This window comes from Elephas maximus, chromosome 8, assembly GCF_024166365.1.
Source record: "Elephas maximus indicus isolate mEleMax1 chromosome 8, mEleMax1 primary haplotype, whole genome shotgun sequence".
In the NCBI taxonomy this organism is placed as follows: domain Eukaryota; kingdom Metazoa; phylum Chordata; class Mammalia; order Proboscidea; family Elephantidae; genus Elephas; species Elephas maximus.
This window is the reverse complement of record NC_064826.1, coordinates 98,224,718-98,240,772: the sequence shown is the minus strand read 5'-3', so window position 1 is coordinate 98,240,772 and position 16,055 is coordinate 98,224,718. Positions and strand designations below refer to the sequence as shown.

At 39.9% G+C, this 16,055-nt stretch overlaps 1 protein-coding gene across 2 annotated transcripts in view; it reads left to right on the top strand.

Annotated features, from left to right (window-relative positions):
• The window catches only part of AOAH (acyloxyacyl hydrolase), a 257,138-nt gene that overhangs the window by 169,108 nt on the left and 71,975 nt on the right, over window positions 1-16,055 (top strand). For both annotated transcript variants that reach the window (XM_049893390.1, XM_049893392.1), the window contains one exon: window positions 15,088-15,170. In XM_049893390.1, coding sequence (XP_049749347.1) covers window positions 15,088-15,170 — 83 coding nt within the window. The remainder of the gene's footprint in view (window positions 1-15,087; window positions 15,171-16,055) is intronic.

The window sequence follows — 16,055 nt, the reverse complement described above, 5'->3', positions numbered from 1 at the left end:
CTGGAAAGAAGCAACCCAGTCTACAGTGCAGAATCCTCAAAAGTCTTGGGAATTAGTTGCATATAGTGCTTCTGGAAATGAAAATGATGCTAAAAATGGACATATAAGTTGAAAAATTATTTAAGAAACAGTTATATTCACAAATGCATTTCCCAGCTCTACAGAGTTGAGCAACTGGTGTAAGACTAGAAGTTTGTTCTCTGGATATGCAAAAATCAAAGGGCCACTGGGAGACACCAGACATAAATGAAAACAAAAGTGCCTTAATAAACATATACATGCAGAATGCCAAAGAAGACCTCCTTCCAGTCCCAGAGTGCAGGCAACTCAGCCTATACTCTCATGGCTGATGACTAGAAAACCCTCCCCTGGGAATCGGAACAACCCAAGAGGAAAGCTTCAAAGACACTGACAGCAGGGGTTCCAGAGAAAGGCACAGCCAACCCACCCTGCCGTGAGGTCCATAGTCAACGAGCCATACCCAGGGGCCCAGCTTCCAATCCAAACCAGCTTTTTGTTTCCAATCAATTTTCCATTTTTAAATATAAACCAACAACCTAGGGTAATCAGACGTCTGAGGAAAACCTCTAATGTGAGAAGTAATACAGAAACAAAGAGAAAAAAACAACTTAGAGGAAACAGAGACTGTGAGCTAAGAAGGGGAAAACTTTTTAAAAACTTAATATCCTAGTTGTAAAAATAACTAAAATTAATTTCCTGAAAAAGATAAGATAGTACATTCATAAACAAGAAAATTATGCTAAAATTAAAGACACATTCAGAGAACTAAAAAAATTAGAAATTATATATGTGACAGAAGATGATTTACATAAAAAGTTTGAAAGATAAAGTTGAGGAAATCATCCAGAAAATAGAGCAAGACACAGAGATGGAAAATAAAACCAAAACCTAAGAAAATTAAAAGACTAGCTTAGGTGACCCCATATCCAGATAATAGGACTTCCAGAAAAAGAAGAAGGTAGGAGGAAATCATCAATGAAATTATTTTAAAACATCACTCAGAACTGAACAGTATGAGTTTCCAGGTTGAGTCTATCAAATGTCTAACAATATGAATGAAAATAGACCCCACACTGAGCCTGTCATAACATTTCAGAACACTTGGAACAAGATGCTACTACGGGTAGTCCCCAGCTTACGATGTATTCCAGTTACACGGAACCTCGCTTACGATGGTCCTTATCATTAGTAATATGTACTAGATACAATGAAGCACATAATTTACTGATGTCATTCTCAGATGTTCAATTTTATGATTTATTGTTCAAAATACTGCTGTACTTATAAAGATACTAATAATAAAAGGCACTAATAATGAAAACTAAAAAAAAAAAATGAAATATTCGATTTACGTCAGAACCGACTTAACGACGGAGTTGTCAGAACAGAGCTCTATCGTAAGTCGGGCACTACCTGCATGGGTTTATACACAAAAGATGAAGACTCATAATAGCTTTGAACTTAACATTGGGAGGCTAGAAGCCAATGGATCAATTCCCTCCAACTTCTGAGAGAAGGGGATTTTAATCTAGAACTCTATAACCATCTGTTCTGGTTATCTATTGTTGTGTAACAAAGCACTACAAACTCAAAGATCTTAAAACAACAATTTTTATTATGTCACATAATTTTGGGAGTCAGGAATTTGGGCAGAGCTTACCTGACCAATTTGTCTATTCCACGTGGCTTTGACTGTAATTAAACCTGTTGCTGTCAAGTCGATTTGACTCAAGGCAACTCCATGTGTGTCAGAGTAGAACTGCACTTCATAGAGTTTTCAATAGCTGTAATCTTATGGAAGCGGATCGCCAGGACTTTCGTCCTTCATGCTGCTGGGTGGATTCAAAATGCCAACCTTTCAGTTAGTAGTCGAGCTCAAACTGTTTGTGCCACCCAGAGACCTGTGGTTACTAGATGGTCTTCACCTGGCCTCTGGGCTGATGTAGAGGAGCCAAGACGGCTTCACTCACATGACTCGTGTCTTGTTAGGGGCAGCTGGAAGGCTGGGTTCAGCTGGGTCCCTCTTCCTCTCCTTGGGGGGCCTTTTCACATAGTGTCTCCAGGAAAGTAGCCAGACTTCTAACATGGTGGCTGAGGGCTCCAAGAGACCAAAATTACTGAGTATCTTAAAGACTAGGCCCAGAACTGACATAATCTCACATCCTTGTGCTCTTTTGGTCAACAAAGTAACAGTCCTGTCCAGATTCAAGGGGAAGCATAACAATGAACATGTGGCCATCTTTAATCTGCCACACTGGCTAAGGAGACAAACTCTGGTGGTCCTGGAAGTTAATTTCCTCCTCACTTTCAGTACCTTAGTGTCTTAGTTATCTAGTGCTTCTATAACATAAATACCACAAGTGAATGGCTTTAACAAAGAGGAATTTATTCTCTCAGTCCAGGACACTAGACGTCTGAATTCAGAGAACCAGATCCAGGTGAAGGCTTTCTCTCTCTGTCAGCTCTGAAAGAAGGTCCTTGTCATCAATCTTCCCTGGTCTAGGAGCTTCTCTGCACAGGAACCCTGGATCAAAAGGACGTGCTCTGTTCCTAACACTACTTTCTTGGTAATATGAGACCCCCATATCTCTCTGCTCACCTTTCTCTTTTGTATCTCAAAAGAGATTGATTTAAGATACAACCTAATCATGTAGATTGGGTCCTGACTTATTAACATAACTGCCGCTAATTCCACCTCATTAACACCATAGATATAGGATTTACAACACAAAGGAAAATCACATCAGAACACAACATGGTTGACAATCACACAATACTGGGAATCATGGCCTAGCCAAGTTGACACACATTTTGGGGGGACACAATTCAATCCATAACACTTAGCAAGAAGCTGACTCAGAAGGACAAATACTTATAATCCCACTTACATGAAACTTGGAGAACAGGCAAACTCATAGAGACAAATTTATTAGTGGTTACCAGGGGCTGGAAAGAGGGGGAAATTTGGACTTATTAGTTAAAAAATACAGAGTTTCTGTGGAGGAAGATGAAAATCATTTGCAAATGGATAGTAGGATGGTTGCACAACCTGATGAATGTAATTAATGTCATTAAATTGTACACTTACAATAGTTAAAATAGCAAATCCTTTGTTATATACATTTTACTACAATAATTTTTTTTTTTAAAGAAGCTGATTCATCATGTTTGAGGCTACCCCTCTTTAACAAAACAATCTATCATGGTTGCATACTGACTTAGAAACACCACATCCCCCTTCTCCCATAAATATGTACAGTGTTAGGGAGTAGAGCTCCTCTCCTGGATATGTCTAGTCCAGCTATCTCTGGCCTACAACTCCTTTCTATGGGATAATGAGAGCTCAAGGACAATGCAAACTCCGCTACCTCTCTGCTTGAAAGTTTTTCCCCAACAAATTCTATTAACCCTACATGGTGCAGTGAATTACTTAATATGGCCCTTCTAGCCATTCATGATCTAGTGACTCACACAAAGTGATTGGGTAAAACTATGCAAATAAGGTCTTTGTGGCCCACCAAGGGGATTGGGCAGCTTGCTAACAATGCAAATAAGGTGCATGGAACACTTGCAGGGGTGCGGCCACGCAAATAAGGTGTACGGAACCCTAACTAGAGGATTAGTTAGTTTTGCCATCCTGCTAGGCTTAAAATGACCCAGTCCCAGAAGCTGAGGAGGGACCTCACTACCACCAAGAAGAAGAGCGAGGAGCAGAACGTGTCCTTTGGACCCAGGGTCTCTGTACTGAGAACTTACTAGACCCAGGGGACAGAGAAAGCTGTAACAAATGAGACGGCACCAGATGGTGAGAAGCAGCAACAAGCACAGCAGAGAAAAAGCAGCAGCAGAACCAGGAGTCCTGTGCAAGACGGCTTGGTGGGCTTCTTCGCCCGTGGAGCAAGAAAGCTGAGAGCCTTCAGGCAGGAGGCTTGCTGGCAGAGTGGTACTTGTTAGAGATCAAAAAAAAAAAGAGCTGCAACACTTGCCTGAGCAGGGCAGAGGCCAGACCTAGAGCTGAGGGCCAAGGGCTGAGGGACCGAGGGGCTAAGAGAGAGACCTGCCTGCGGGCATGGCTGAGAAACTGTCCTTACTGAAGAACTGTGTCCTGAATTGTTCCTGATCCTGAATTGTATCGTGTTAACTTCCCTGATAAACTCCACAACAGTAAATGGATAGTAATGATGGTTGCACAACAGTAAATACGGTCTGTGAGCTCTGTGCAGCCACCTCACAGGAGTCAGCTTTGGGCTGATGACGATGATAACGACAACGATGATGAAAATGATGATTATTTTCCCCCCTGCTGAAGTTAGAGGAGGTCTGATGCCACCATGACATTTTTTACATGCTATTTTATATTTATACTTATGGTAGAGATTGTGTTTCTAGGCCCACCTCATACCTCATCAGCAGCCAAGTCAAAGGATAAAAACATTTCAGACTTACAAATGCTACCTTAAAAAAAAAAAAAAAAGTTACTTCCCAGGTACTCTCTCTAAAAAATATAGAAACATATTGGAAAATATGTTGTGCTGCTAGGTATTGTCAAGTCAGTCTACCTCATAAGACCCTATGTACAACAGAACAAAATACTGCCCGATCCTGCACCATCCTCACAATCATTGCTATGCTTGAGCCCACAGTTGCAGCCATTGTATCAATCCATCTCATTAAGGGTCTTCCTCTCTTTCACTGACCCTCTACCAACCATGATGTCCTTCTCCAGGGATTGGTTCCTCCTGATAACATGTCCAAAATACATGAGACATGGTTTCAGGGGACATCTAAGTCAATTGGCAAAATAAAATCTATTAAGAAAACATTCTGCATCCCACTTTGGAGAGTGGCGTCTGGGGTCTTAAACACTAGCAACCAGCTATCTAAAATTCATCAATTGGTCTCAACCCACCTGGGTCAAAGGAGAATGAAGAACACCAAGGACACAAGGTAATTACGAGCCCAAGAGACAGAAAAGGCCACATAAACTGTAGACTACATCATCCTGAGACCAGAAGAGCTAAATGGTGCCCAGCTACGACCAATAACGGCCCTGACAGGGAACACAACATAGAACCCCTGAGGGAGCAGGAGAGCAGTGGGATGCAGACCCCAAATTCTCGTAAAAAGACAGACTTAACGGTCTGACTGAGACTAGAAGGACCCCGGTGGTCATGGCTCCCAGACCTTCTGTTGGCCCAGGACAGGAACCATTCCCAAAGCCAACTCTTCAGACAGGGACTGGACTGGACAATGGGTTCGAGAGGGATGCTGGTGAGGAATAAGCTTCTTGGATCAGGTGGACCCTTGAGACTATGTTGGCATCTCCTGTCTGGAGGGGAGATGAGAGGGTAGAGGGGGTTAGAAGCTGGTAAAATGGACACGAAAAGAGAGAGTGGAGGTAGAGAGTGGGCTGTCTCATTAGGGGAAGAGCAATTGGGAGTATGTAGCAAGGTGTATACAAGTTTTTGTGTGAGAGACTGACTTCATTTGTAAACTTTCACTTAAAGCACAATAAAATTAAAAAAAAAAAAAGCGTATGAGACAAAGTCTCGTTATCCTCACTTCTAAGAAGCATTCTGGCTGTACTTCTCCCAAGACAGATTTATTCATTCTTCTGGCAGTCCATGGTATTATTCAATACTCTTCTCCAACACCATAATTCAAAGGCATCATCTTTTTTTGGTCTTCTTTATTCATTGCCCAGCTTTCACATGCATATGAGGCGACTGAAAATACCATGACTTGGGTCAGGCACAACTTAGTCCTCAAAGTGACATCTTTGCTTTTTAATACTTTAAAGAAGTCTTTTACAACAGATTTACCCAATACAATACGTCATTTGATTTCTTGATTGCTGCTTCCATAGGTGTTGATTGTGAATCCAAGTAAAATAAAATCCTTGACCACCTCAGTATTTTCTCCATTTATCATGGTATTGCTCATTGGTCCAGTTGTGAGGATTTTAGTTTTCTTTATGCTGAGGTATAATCCATACTGAAGGCTGTGGCCTTTGATCTTCATCAGTAAGTGCTTCGAGTTCTCTTTCAGCAAGCAAGGTTGTTTCATCCGCATATTGCAGGTTGTTAATTAGTCTTTCTCCAATCCTGATGCTGCATTCTTCTTCATATAGTCCAGCTTCTGTGATCGTTTGTTCAGCATACAGGTTGAATAAGTACAGTGAAAGAATACAACCCTGATGCACACCTTTCCTGATTTTAAACCATACAGTATCCCCTTGTTCTGTTCAAACAACTGCCTCGTGGTTTATGTAGTTTCCTCATGAGCACAATTAAGTGTTCTGGAATTCCTGTTCTTCACAATATTATCCATAATTTGTTATGATTCACACAGTCAAATGCCTTTGGAAAATATGCCCCACCAAAAACAAGAAAAATTTAGTCTTCTAGGAAGTAGAGATCAAACCCAGGAAGAGGTAAAGGAAATCCCCAAGATAATGGAGAAGGGAGCTCCTAGGATATCAGAGTGAAAGGATAGCAAGTCCAGATGGAAGCAGGTCAGGAGGATCCAGGAGAGATTTCCACAAGAGAGAATTAATAAACCATCTTAAATACTGAAGCATATGGAAAGGAGATCAAACAAATATACAAGATTTGAGGGTGAATTTTTGATAAATACTTTAAAAATTAAGCAAAGAAACAGAAGGCCACTATTAACTCCAAGTAAATTTTAAAAAGTTACGAAGGAAAGAAAAAGTAATCATAAATCAGTTGTAAATAGCTAAATCCCTCTCTCCTATAGTGGGAAGTCAGTAGATAATGCCAAAACTAAAAAATCAAGAAGTAGCCTCAAATATGTTACTTAGAGACAAGGAGGAAAATAACAAAAGACTGAAGTTGTAATTGGTTGCTTCTGGGAAGGAGGAAATGGGGGAGGGGTGAGATTGTGTTTTTCATAATAAGCCTTACAGACCAAATAGTTAAACTATTTGGTTTAATAAGGCTCACCACCATAAATCTTTGTTCAAATTTCACTTTTTCAGTGAGGCTTACCCTGCCCACTCTGTTTGTAACCCCTCTTGTTTCTTTTTTTTTTTTCATAGCATTTATCATCTTCTACATACTCTTTAAATTGATTATGCATGATTATTCATTGTTTTAAGTCTCTTTTCCTGCTAGAATGTCAACAACACAGAAGCAGAGATTTTTGTCTTTTTCATTTACTAATATAACCCAAGTGCCCAGAACAGTGCCTGGATCATAGTAGGTGCTCAATAAACATCTCTTAAGTAAATGAATCTGATTTTTTCAACTATGTGAATGTGTATCTTTAAAAAATAAACTAAGTCATTCAGTTCAAAACTCTACCACAAGGCAAAATTCCATATTTAAAATATCACTCAGACATCTTAGTCCTCTGTTAAGGAATGTTATCACTAGGAATTTCTGGAAAAATAGCAAATACAAGGAAATTGTGCTCAGCTTTCAGGGACTCTGAACTGGGGAGCAGAGGAAAACAACAGGGAACTGCAGAAAGGCAAGAATCACCAAATCATCAATGAGTCACATACAGTAGGAAAATCACGTCTCCCACCGTCCTTGCCTCTCCTCCCACAGTCATTCAGGCCACCAGCTGCTGGGAACTGGGCAAGTGGTCCCAGAAAAGGAGGCTGCTTCCCTAACTACCACAGCCCTTGCCTGTACAAAGAGACAGGACCCCAAGCCTTCTGCTCTAGAACGAACAGGGCAGACCACCCCCATGGGTCTGTTTGGAGTGTGCCAACACCTCCCCCACCCAGACACTCTCAGCTGCAAGCCTACTATAAATTGTTACAGAAGGCCTATGCAGTGGGGTCTGCTCTCATAGTCAATACTCTACTTACTTTCCTGAGTACACCATAGGTCAGGCCTTTGAAACGAAGAGGACAGACCTCACAAAGAGTCAGTTCTGGTCTGTTTGGTCCCCCTTACTGTCAGTGCTGAGTACTGCTGACTGAGGCCACTGTGTGCTAGGAATCAAGCATCTGTAGTAGAGGCTATACCCACAGCCAACATACCACTGCCTTGCTGTTGATAGCAACAAGGCAGACCTCTCCAGAGGTCTACTTGGAGTGTGCCAGCACCTTACCTCCCCCAGTCAGACACTGTGGGCTGCAAGTCTGCTGTGAACTGCTACAAAAGGCCTGTGCAGTGGAGTCTGTGCCCATAGTCAGTGCTCTACCTGCCTCCCCATGCACCCTATAGCTCTGACCTCTGAAACCAACAGTATAAACCTTCTTGGTGGTCAACTAGGGTTAGTCCAACCCCACTTCCAGTTGGTGCTGAGGACTGCTGACTGAGGCTGCTGTGTGCTAGCAAACAGGAGCCTTGAATGGAGGCTGCACTCCCAGCCAGCAATCTGCCTGGGGAACTCCAATAGCAACAAGGCAGAACTCCATGGGCATCTGACCAGAGTGTGACACCCATTCCCCCACCTGGTATTTGTTGGTTGCCAAGTTGCTGCAAACTGCTACAAAAGGCCCCCACAGTGAAGTCTGCTCACATAATATGCATTCAACTCCAGCGCACATGGATCTTTCTGTGGCATAGACCGTATTTAGGTCACAAAACAAGTCTTGGTAAATGTAAAACTTTGAAATCATACAAAGTATTTTCTCTGCCCACAACGGAGTGAAGCTAGAAATCAATAACAACAACAACAAAAAAAAAAAAACAGAAAATACACAAACATATGGAAATTAAACAACACACTATTAAGCTACCGATGGGTTAATGAAGAAATCACAAATTTCTTAGCCAACTTAAAATAAAAGCACAACATACCAAAACCTAAGGGATGCAACACAGGCACTATTTAGAGGGAAATTTCTATCGTTAAATGCCTACACAAGTTAAAAAGAAGTCAACAACTCCAGGAACTAGAAAGAGAAGATGAATTTAAGCCTAAATCTACCAGAAGAAAGCGAATGACAAAGATCAGAGCAAAAATAAATAGAATTGAAAACAGAAAAACAACAGAGAGAATCAATAAAACCAGGAGTTCATTCTTTGAAGAGATCAGTAAGTTTGGCAAAACAGAAAGGACACAAATAACCAAAATAAAAAAATGAGAGAGGGGACATTTCAACCAACCCTACAGAAATAAAAAGAATTATGATGGAATATTATGAACAGCTGTACAGCAACAAAGTGGATAACCTAGACGAAATGGATAAATTCCTAGAAGCATACAAGATACCCAAACTGATTCAAGAGCAAATAGAAAGCCTCAACAGAACCATAGCAAGTGAAGAGATCAAATCAGTGATTAAAAACCTCCCAACAAAAAAAGTCCTGGACCAGATGGCTTCACTGGGGAATTCTGCCAAACATTTTGAGAAGAATTGACACCAATACTGTTTAAACTTCTCCAAAAAATAGAGAAGGGCAGATTACTCCCTAATTCACTCCGTAGGCCAAACATAACCTTGATACCAAAGTCAGAAAAAAAGACACCACAAGAAAAGAAACTACAGGTCACTATCTCTTATGAATAAATAGAGATGCAAAAATCCTCAACAAAATAATAGCAAACAAATCCAACAGCATACTAAAAGAGTCATACACCATGACCAAATGGGATTTATTCCAGGAATGCAGGGATGGTTCAACATTATAAAATCAATCAACATAATACACCATATCAATAGAACAAAGGAAAGGAACCACATGATCATCTCTATGGATGCAGAAAATGCATTTGATAAAACCCAGCACCTTTCTTGACAAAAACTCTAAAGAAGATTGGAATAGAAGGGAAATTCCTCAGAGTGATTCAGGGCATATATGAAAAGCCTACAGCCAACATTATACTTAATGGAGAAAGACTGAAGCTTTCCCTTTGAAATTGGGAACAAGACAACAGTGTTCACTCTCACCACTTCTATTCAATATGGTATTAGAAGTCCTAGCCAGAGCAATAAGACAAGAAAAAGAAATAAAATGTATCCAGATTGGAAAAAATGAAGTAAAATTATGTCTATTTGTGGATGACATTATCTTATCTACAGAAAATCCCAGAATTCACAAGAAAGCTTCTAGAACTAATAGAGGGATTAGCGAAGTTGTGAGGTACAAGGTCAACAAACAAAAAATCAGTTGGGTTTCTATACACCAGCAGTGAGAAATCTGAAAGAGAAATTAGGGAAACAATTCCATTTTCTCTAAGAGAATAAAATACCTAGGAATAAATCTAACCAGGATGTGAAGGATTTATACAATGAAAACTATAAAGCATTGTTGAAAGAGATTAAAAAAGACTTAAATAAATAGAAAGATGTTCCACATTCATGGATTGGAAAGCTTAATATTATTAACACATCAATACTACCCAAAGCAACCTATAGATTCAATGCAATCATGATTAAAATTCCAACAGCCTTCTTTACAGAAATAGAAAAAACAATCCTCAACTTTACCTGGAATGGTAAGAGGCCCTGAATACCTAAAGCAATGTTGAAAGAGAAGAAAAAAGTAGGAAGACTCACACTTCTGGTTCTAAAACATACTATACATCTACAGTAACCAAATAGCCTGGTACTGGTATAACAGACACATAGACCAATGGAACAGAATTGAGAGTCCATAAATAAACTCACATATCTATGATCATCTGGTTTTTGACAAGGGTACTAAATCCATTTGATGGGGAAGGAAGGGTCTCTTCAATAAATGGTGATGGGAAAATTGGATTTCCACATACAGAAAAATGAAACGAGATCTATGCCTCCCGCCATACACAAAAACAAATTCAGAATGGATTAAGGACCAAAATGTGCAAACTAAAACAATAAAATTTTTAGAAGAAAAAGCAAGGACAATGCTCTCAGACCTTACATGTTGCTGTGAAAAAAAATGGCATAGTGCACTTACAAAAATTCTTTGGAAGGGGGCATGGTTATTCTTGTATAAACAAATGTAGAAGGTGCACCTTATATATGTAAAAATACGGTATTTAACATAATAAAAGTACAAACAGCAAAAGACAAAAAAAATAAATAAGACTTCACAAAAATTAAAAACTTTTGTTCATCAAAAGATTTTACCAAAAAAGTGAAAAGACAAGCTACCGACTGGGAGACTATCTTCAGAAACCATATTTTTGACAAGAATCTAATAACCAAAATATATATATATATATCTTCAACAACCTAACAACAAAAAGACAAATAGCCAATTATAAAATGGGCAAAAGACCTGAATAGACATTTCACCAAAGAGGACATTAAAATGCCACCAAACACATGAAAAGATGCCCAGCATCATTAGCCATCAAAAACAAACCAAAAAGCCAAACCCCTTGCCCTCAAGTCAATTCTGACTCATAGTGACCCTACAGGACAGAGTGGATCTGCCCCCACAAGGTTTCCAAGGATTTCTTGGTGGATTTGAACTGCTGACCTCTTGGTTAACAGCTGTAGCTGTTAACCACTATGCCACCAGAGTTTCCATTAGCCATCAGCGAGATGCAAATCAAAACCACAGTGAGATAGCATTTCAATCCCACTTGGGTGACTAGGATTAAAAAAAAAAAAAAAAAAACTGAAAATAACAAGTGTTAGTGAAGATGTGGGGAAATCGGAAACCTTGCCCATTGCTGCTGGAGGAAAAAGTGGTACAGACGTTGTGGAAAACAGTATGGCAGCTCCTCCAAAAACTAAAAAGAGAACTACCATCCCAGAACCTAGTGCTGTTGAGTCGATTCCAACTCATAGCGACCCTATAGGACAGAGTAGAACTGCCCCATAGAGTCTCCAAGGAGTGCCAGGCGGATTCGAACTGCCGACCCTTGGGTTAGCAGCCGTAGCACTTAACCATTACGCCACCAGGGTTTCCAGAACCACCATAGGACCCAGTAATTCCACTCATAGGTATATACCCAAAACACTTGAATGCAGGGACTCAAACAGAGACTTGTACAGCAACGTTCATTACAACACTATTCACAATAGCCAAAAAGTGGAAACAACCTAAATGTGCATCAGCAAATGAATGGGTAAACAAAATGTGGTACATGCATACAATGGTATACTACTCAGCCAGTAGGAGAAATAAAATCTTAATACATGCTACAATATGCATGGAGCTGGAAGACATTATGCTGAGTGAAATAAGTCTATCACAAAAGGACAAATATTGTATGACTTCATTTACATAAAGAGACAAGAAAAGGCAAGTGTATAGAGAAAAAAGTTTATTAGTTGTTACCAGGGGCGAGAGGGAAGGGGAAAGGGGGAGTTAATGGTGATGGAAATATCACATTGATTAAGAGTAGGGTTACACAGCTGATTATCCTAATTGTTATCAATAAGTTGTACGCTTGTAAAAAATTGAATTGGCAAAAGTTGTGTGATAGACATTGTCATGGATTGAATTATGTCCCCCCAAAAATGTGTGTATCAATTGGGCTGGGCCATGATTCCCAGTATTGTGTGATTTTCCTATATGTGGTAAATCCTGCCTCTATGAAGTTAATGAGGGAGGATGGGCGGGACTTCTGTTAGTGAGGCAGCACTCAAACTACAAGATTGGATTATGTCTTGAGGCAATCTCTTGAGATATAAAAGAGAGAAGTGAGCGGAGAGACAGGGGGACCTCATACAGCCAAGAAAGCAGCACCAGGAGCAGAGTGCATCCTTTGGACCCAGGGTCCCTGCGCCTGAGAAGTTCCTTAGACAAGGGAAGGCTGAGGACAAGGACCTTCCTTGGGAGCCAACAGAGAGAGAAAGCCTTCCCCTGGAGCTGATGTCCTGACTTTGGGCTTTTAGCCTACTTTACTGTGAGGAAATAGATTTCTCTGTTAAAGCCATCCACTTGTGGTATTTCTGTTATGGCAGCATTAGATGACTAAGACAGACATATTTGCAACAATGACAGAGAAAAAAGTAACCGCTGACACTGCTTAAGTACAATCAAAATCCTCATGGGATTTGGTATCTTGGTTTGGAGGTGTAGGGTCATGGTTTCATGGGACATCCCAGTGAATTGGCCTAATAATGTGTTTAGTGCTTCTGTTCTACTTCCTAGTTCATTGCATAGTGCCTGGGGGTCTTAAAAGCTTGCACGCAGCCATCCGAGGCACAAAAATTGGTCTCTATTCACCTGGAGCAACAGAGCAAGGAAAGTCAGAAACAGAAGGAGGTTATGGAATGTGTGGCTAATTGTGTCCATGAACAACTGCCTATTTTGCCATAAGAAAAGAACTGGTTGGTGCCTGACTACCATTACTGAACATTTCGATTGGCGAGTCTATAGAAGAATCCTTGTCAAAAGGGGGAAAATGTAGAACAGAATTTCAAATTCTCATGGACTCCAGACTTCCTGGAGCCATGAAGGTTGGATGAACCCCTGAAACCATTCCCTAAGGTAATGTTTAAACCTTATACCAAAAATAAGATTTTTATTTTATTTTTATAAATACTTTTAAGTCTTCTTAAAACCAAACAATAGTTTAGCTTAACTAATAAAAAGTGTCTGCCTTGAGCAGTATGCTCTTTTAAGAACCATCTCTATGATATCAAATTGACAACAGTAACTTGCAAGATGAGATAGGAACCTTAGTGGGTAGTGAATTTATGTTAATCAGGGAGGAACAACTCAGAAAAGGAGAGTGAGATGGTTGCACAACTTGAAGAATGTAATCAATGTCACTAAATGGGAGATGTAGAAACTGTTGAATTGGTGTATGTTTTGCTGTGTATATTTGTAACAACAACAAAATAAATAATTTTTAAAAAAAGAAATGTTATCACTAGTTTTCTTATACTTCAAGAATACTATTTTACTTCTGATGCATTCTGAATACCCAAATACGATTCACGCTTACCTTTCAGAAGCACTGGCAAAGTTGCACGCACTATAATACAATGACTGAGACTTATAGAACACTTAAAAGTGAATGGTGATTGTGTTTAAGTTTGCAAGATATGAAATTATTATAATGAAGAGAAGATACAATACATTCAGGGGGTAATTGGATATTTCTGAGTTAAATTACATTCGTTAGTTTTTACCTGGCTTTGTTTTAGGAAGCCTATAGAAGTGTGTTTATAGAAGTATGGAAAATAAAACATTAAATTATATTTAAATTAAAAGCTTGGCAAAAGAAGTTAGAAAAGTAAAGATGAGACAAAGGGGAGCCAAGAAAAAGACTAAAAATATACCTAATTATAGCCTGATACTGGGCCAAAAATTTGTTTCTAAGCTCTGTCCGTTAGTATTAGATTCAGTAGCAAGTAAACCGAGAGACCCGATAGAAGGGCAGTTTAAATACAATACTACGTGAGCTTAGTTCTCCTTCATATGTAAATTCAGAGATGTGCAGACAGGTATGGCAGTTCCACTCTGCTCAGTTCTCAAAGATCCAGGCTTCTTCCAGCTCAACCCTCTGCCTTCTCAATGTGGACCTCATACCCCCCATAGCCCAAGGTGGCAGCATTCGTATTTTCCTGAACAGCAGAATGGAGGAAGATACAAAGAAGGAGCAAAGGTCACCTTTGTCAGTTGTTTGCTGAGAAAATTTTCAGAAATTGCCACTGGGTACTCTACTTACATCCCGTTGTACAGACCTTAGTGACATGGACACTCCTAGTTGCAAGGGAAGCTTGGAAATGCAGTTATTATGCTGGGCAGACATGGGTCCTGTTGAAAGTGTTGTTACAAAGGACAAAGAAGAGAAATAAATATAAGGGACAGGAGTGTCTGCCACAGCTTCGTAGCAGCCAAAAGAAGAAAAAGAACATGAGTTGGTAAAGACAAGCAATTGCTCGAGAGATCCATAGCAGCTCTTGGTAAAAAGGTTAGGAACAGATGATTCCGGAAATCCTTATAAAAAAGTAAAAGTGTGATATCTTTAACAACACTCTTACCACGTAGATGCCACCTGATTCACTGGACTATTTCTTTTAACAACCCTCGATAATGGATTGATAGTTCAGAGAAAACCTGTCTGCAGAGATTTAATATTCTGAGTTCATTTCTACCATTTTTTTAATCATAATAAAAATGTCTTTTTTGAACTTCATCATATGCATACCCTAACATTAAACATATGTGTATATATTTGTTTCAGAATTAAAGAAGACTCTATTTACCTTCGTTTACGGAAAAGAAACCACTGCAATCACAGAGACTACCAGAATATTTCAAAAAATGGTATGTAGCTTCGCATTTAAGCTTTCACCTGCCTTTAACGTTTGCTTTTATTTCATAAGTGCCGAAAAAGCTGAGAATTAGTTAATAAGGACCATGGAATAAAATGAACAGTCCCTTTTTCCAAAACCATTACCTCTTTTGAAAGATGGGTCCTAGGATTAGAGTATTTTACCCACAGCAAAGGAGAACAGGAGTCCCTGGTTAGCGCAAATGGTTAATGCACTTAGCTGCTAACCGAAAGGTTAGAGGTTCAAGTCCACTAGAGGTGCTTCGGAAGAAAGGCCTAGAATCTACTTCCAAAACATAAGCCATTAAAAACCCTATGGAGCACAGTTTTACTCCAACACACATGGAGTCAGGATTGACATGATGGCAACTGATCATGATGGTGGAAAGATGATCAAGAACAAGGTGTAGTCATGGCATGTACCAAGGAGAAGAAGGCCAGTTATCCAACAGCGCAGTCTTAGAAAGACCAAGGTGCAAGGCATGCAAGTCTCAGGAGGCAAGACCTGAGTCAACATTAGCAGAACATGGGCTGAACACAGTCAGGGTCACGGCAAAGGCTCTGCTCTCCCCGTTGGTGCAAAGTCTTCCAAGTTTTTTTCTAGGGTTGTAGTTTTAAGAAAAATAAATGCAACCTGTTTCATGGAGCTCTTTCTTGTAACAACTCTCAATAATGAACTGATCAGAGAAAACACATCTGCAGAGATTTAATTTTCCGAGTTCAGTTCCACCATCTTTCCACAATATTTAACCCTGTGGCTAAAATCCTGAAAGCCATTAAGGAAAGGACTGTATTTTCCTGGTGTTGTTGAGACTTCCAGGTCTTCATCAGCTCCTGTGTTTCCCAGACATAAGCATCTTCTGGGCTTGCCTCTTACC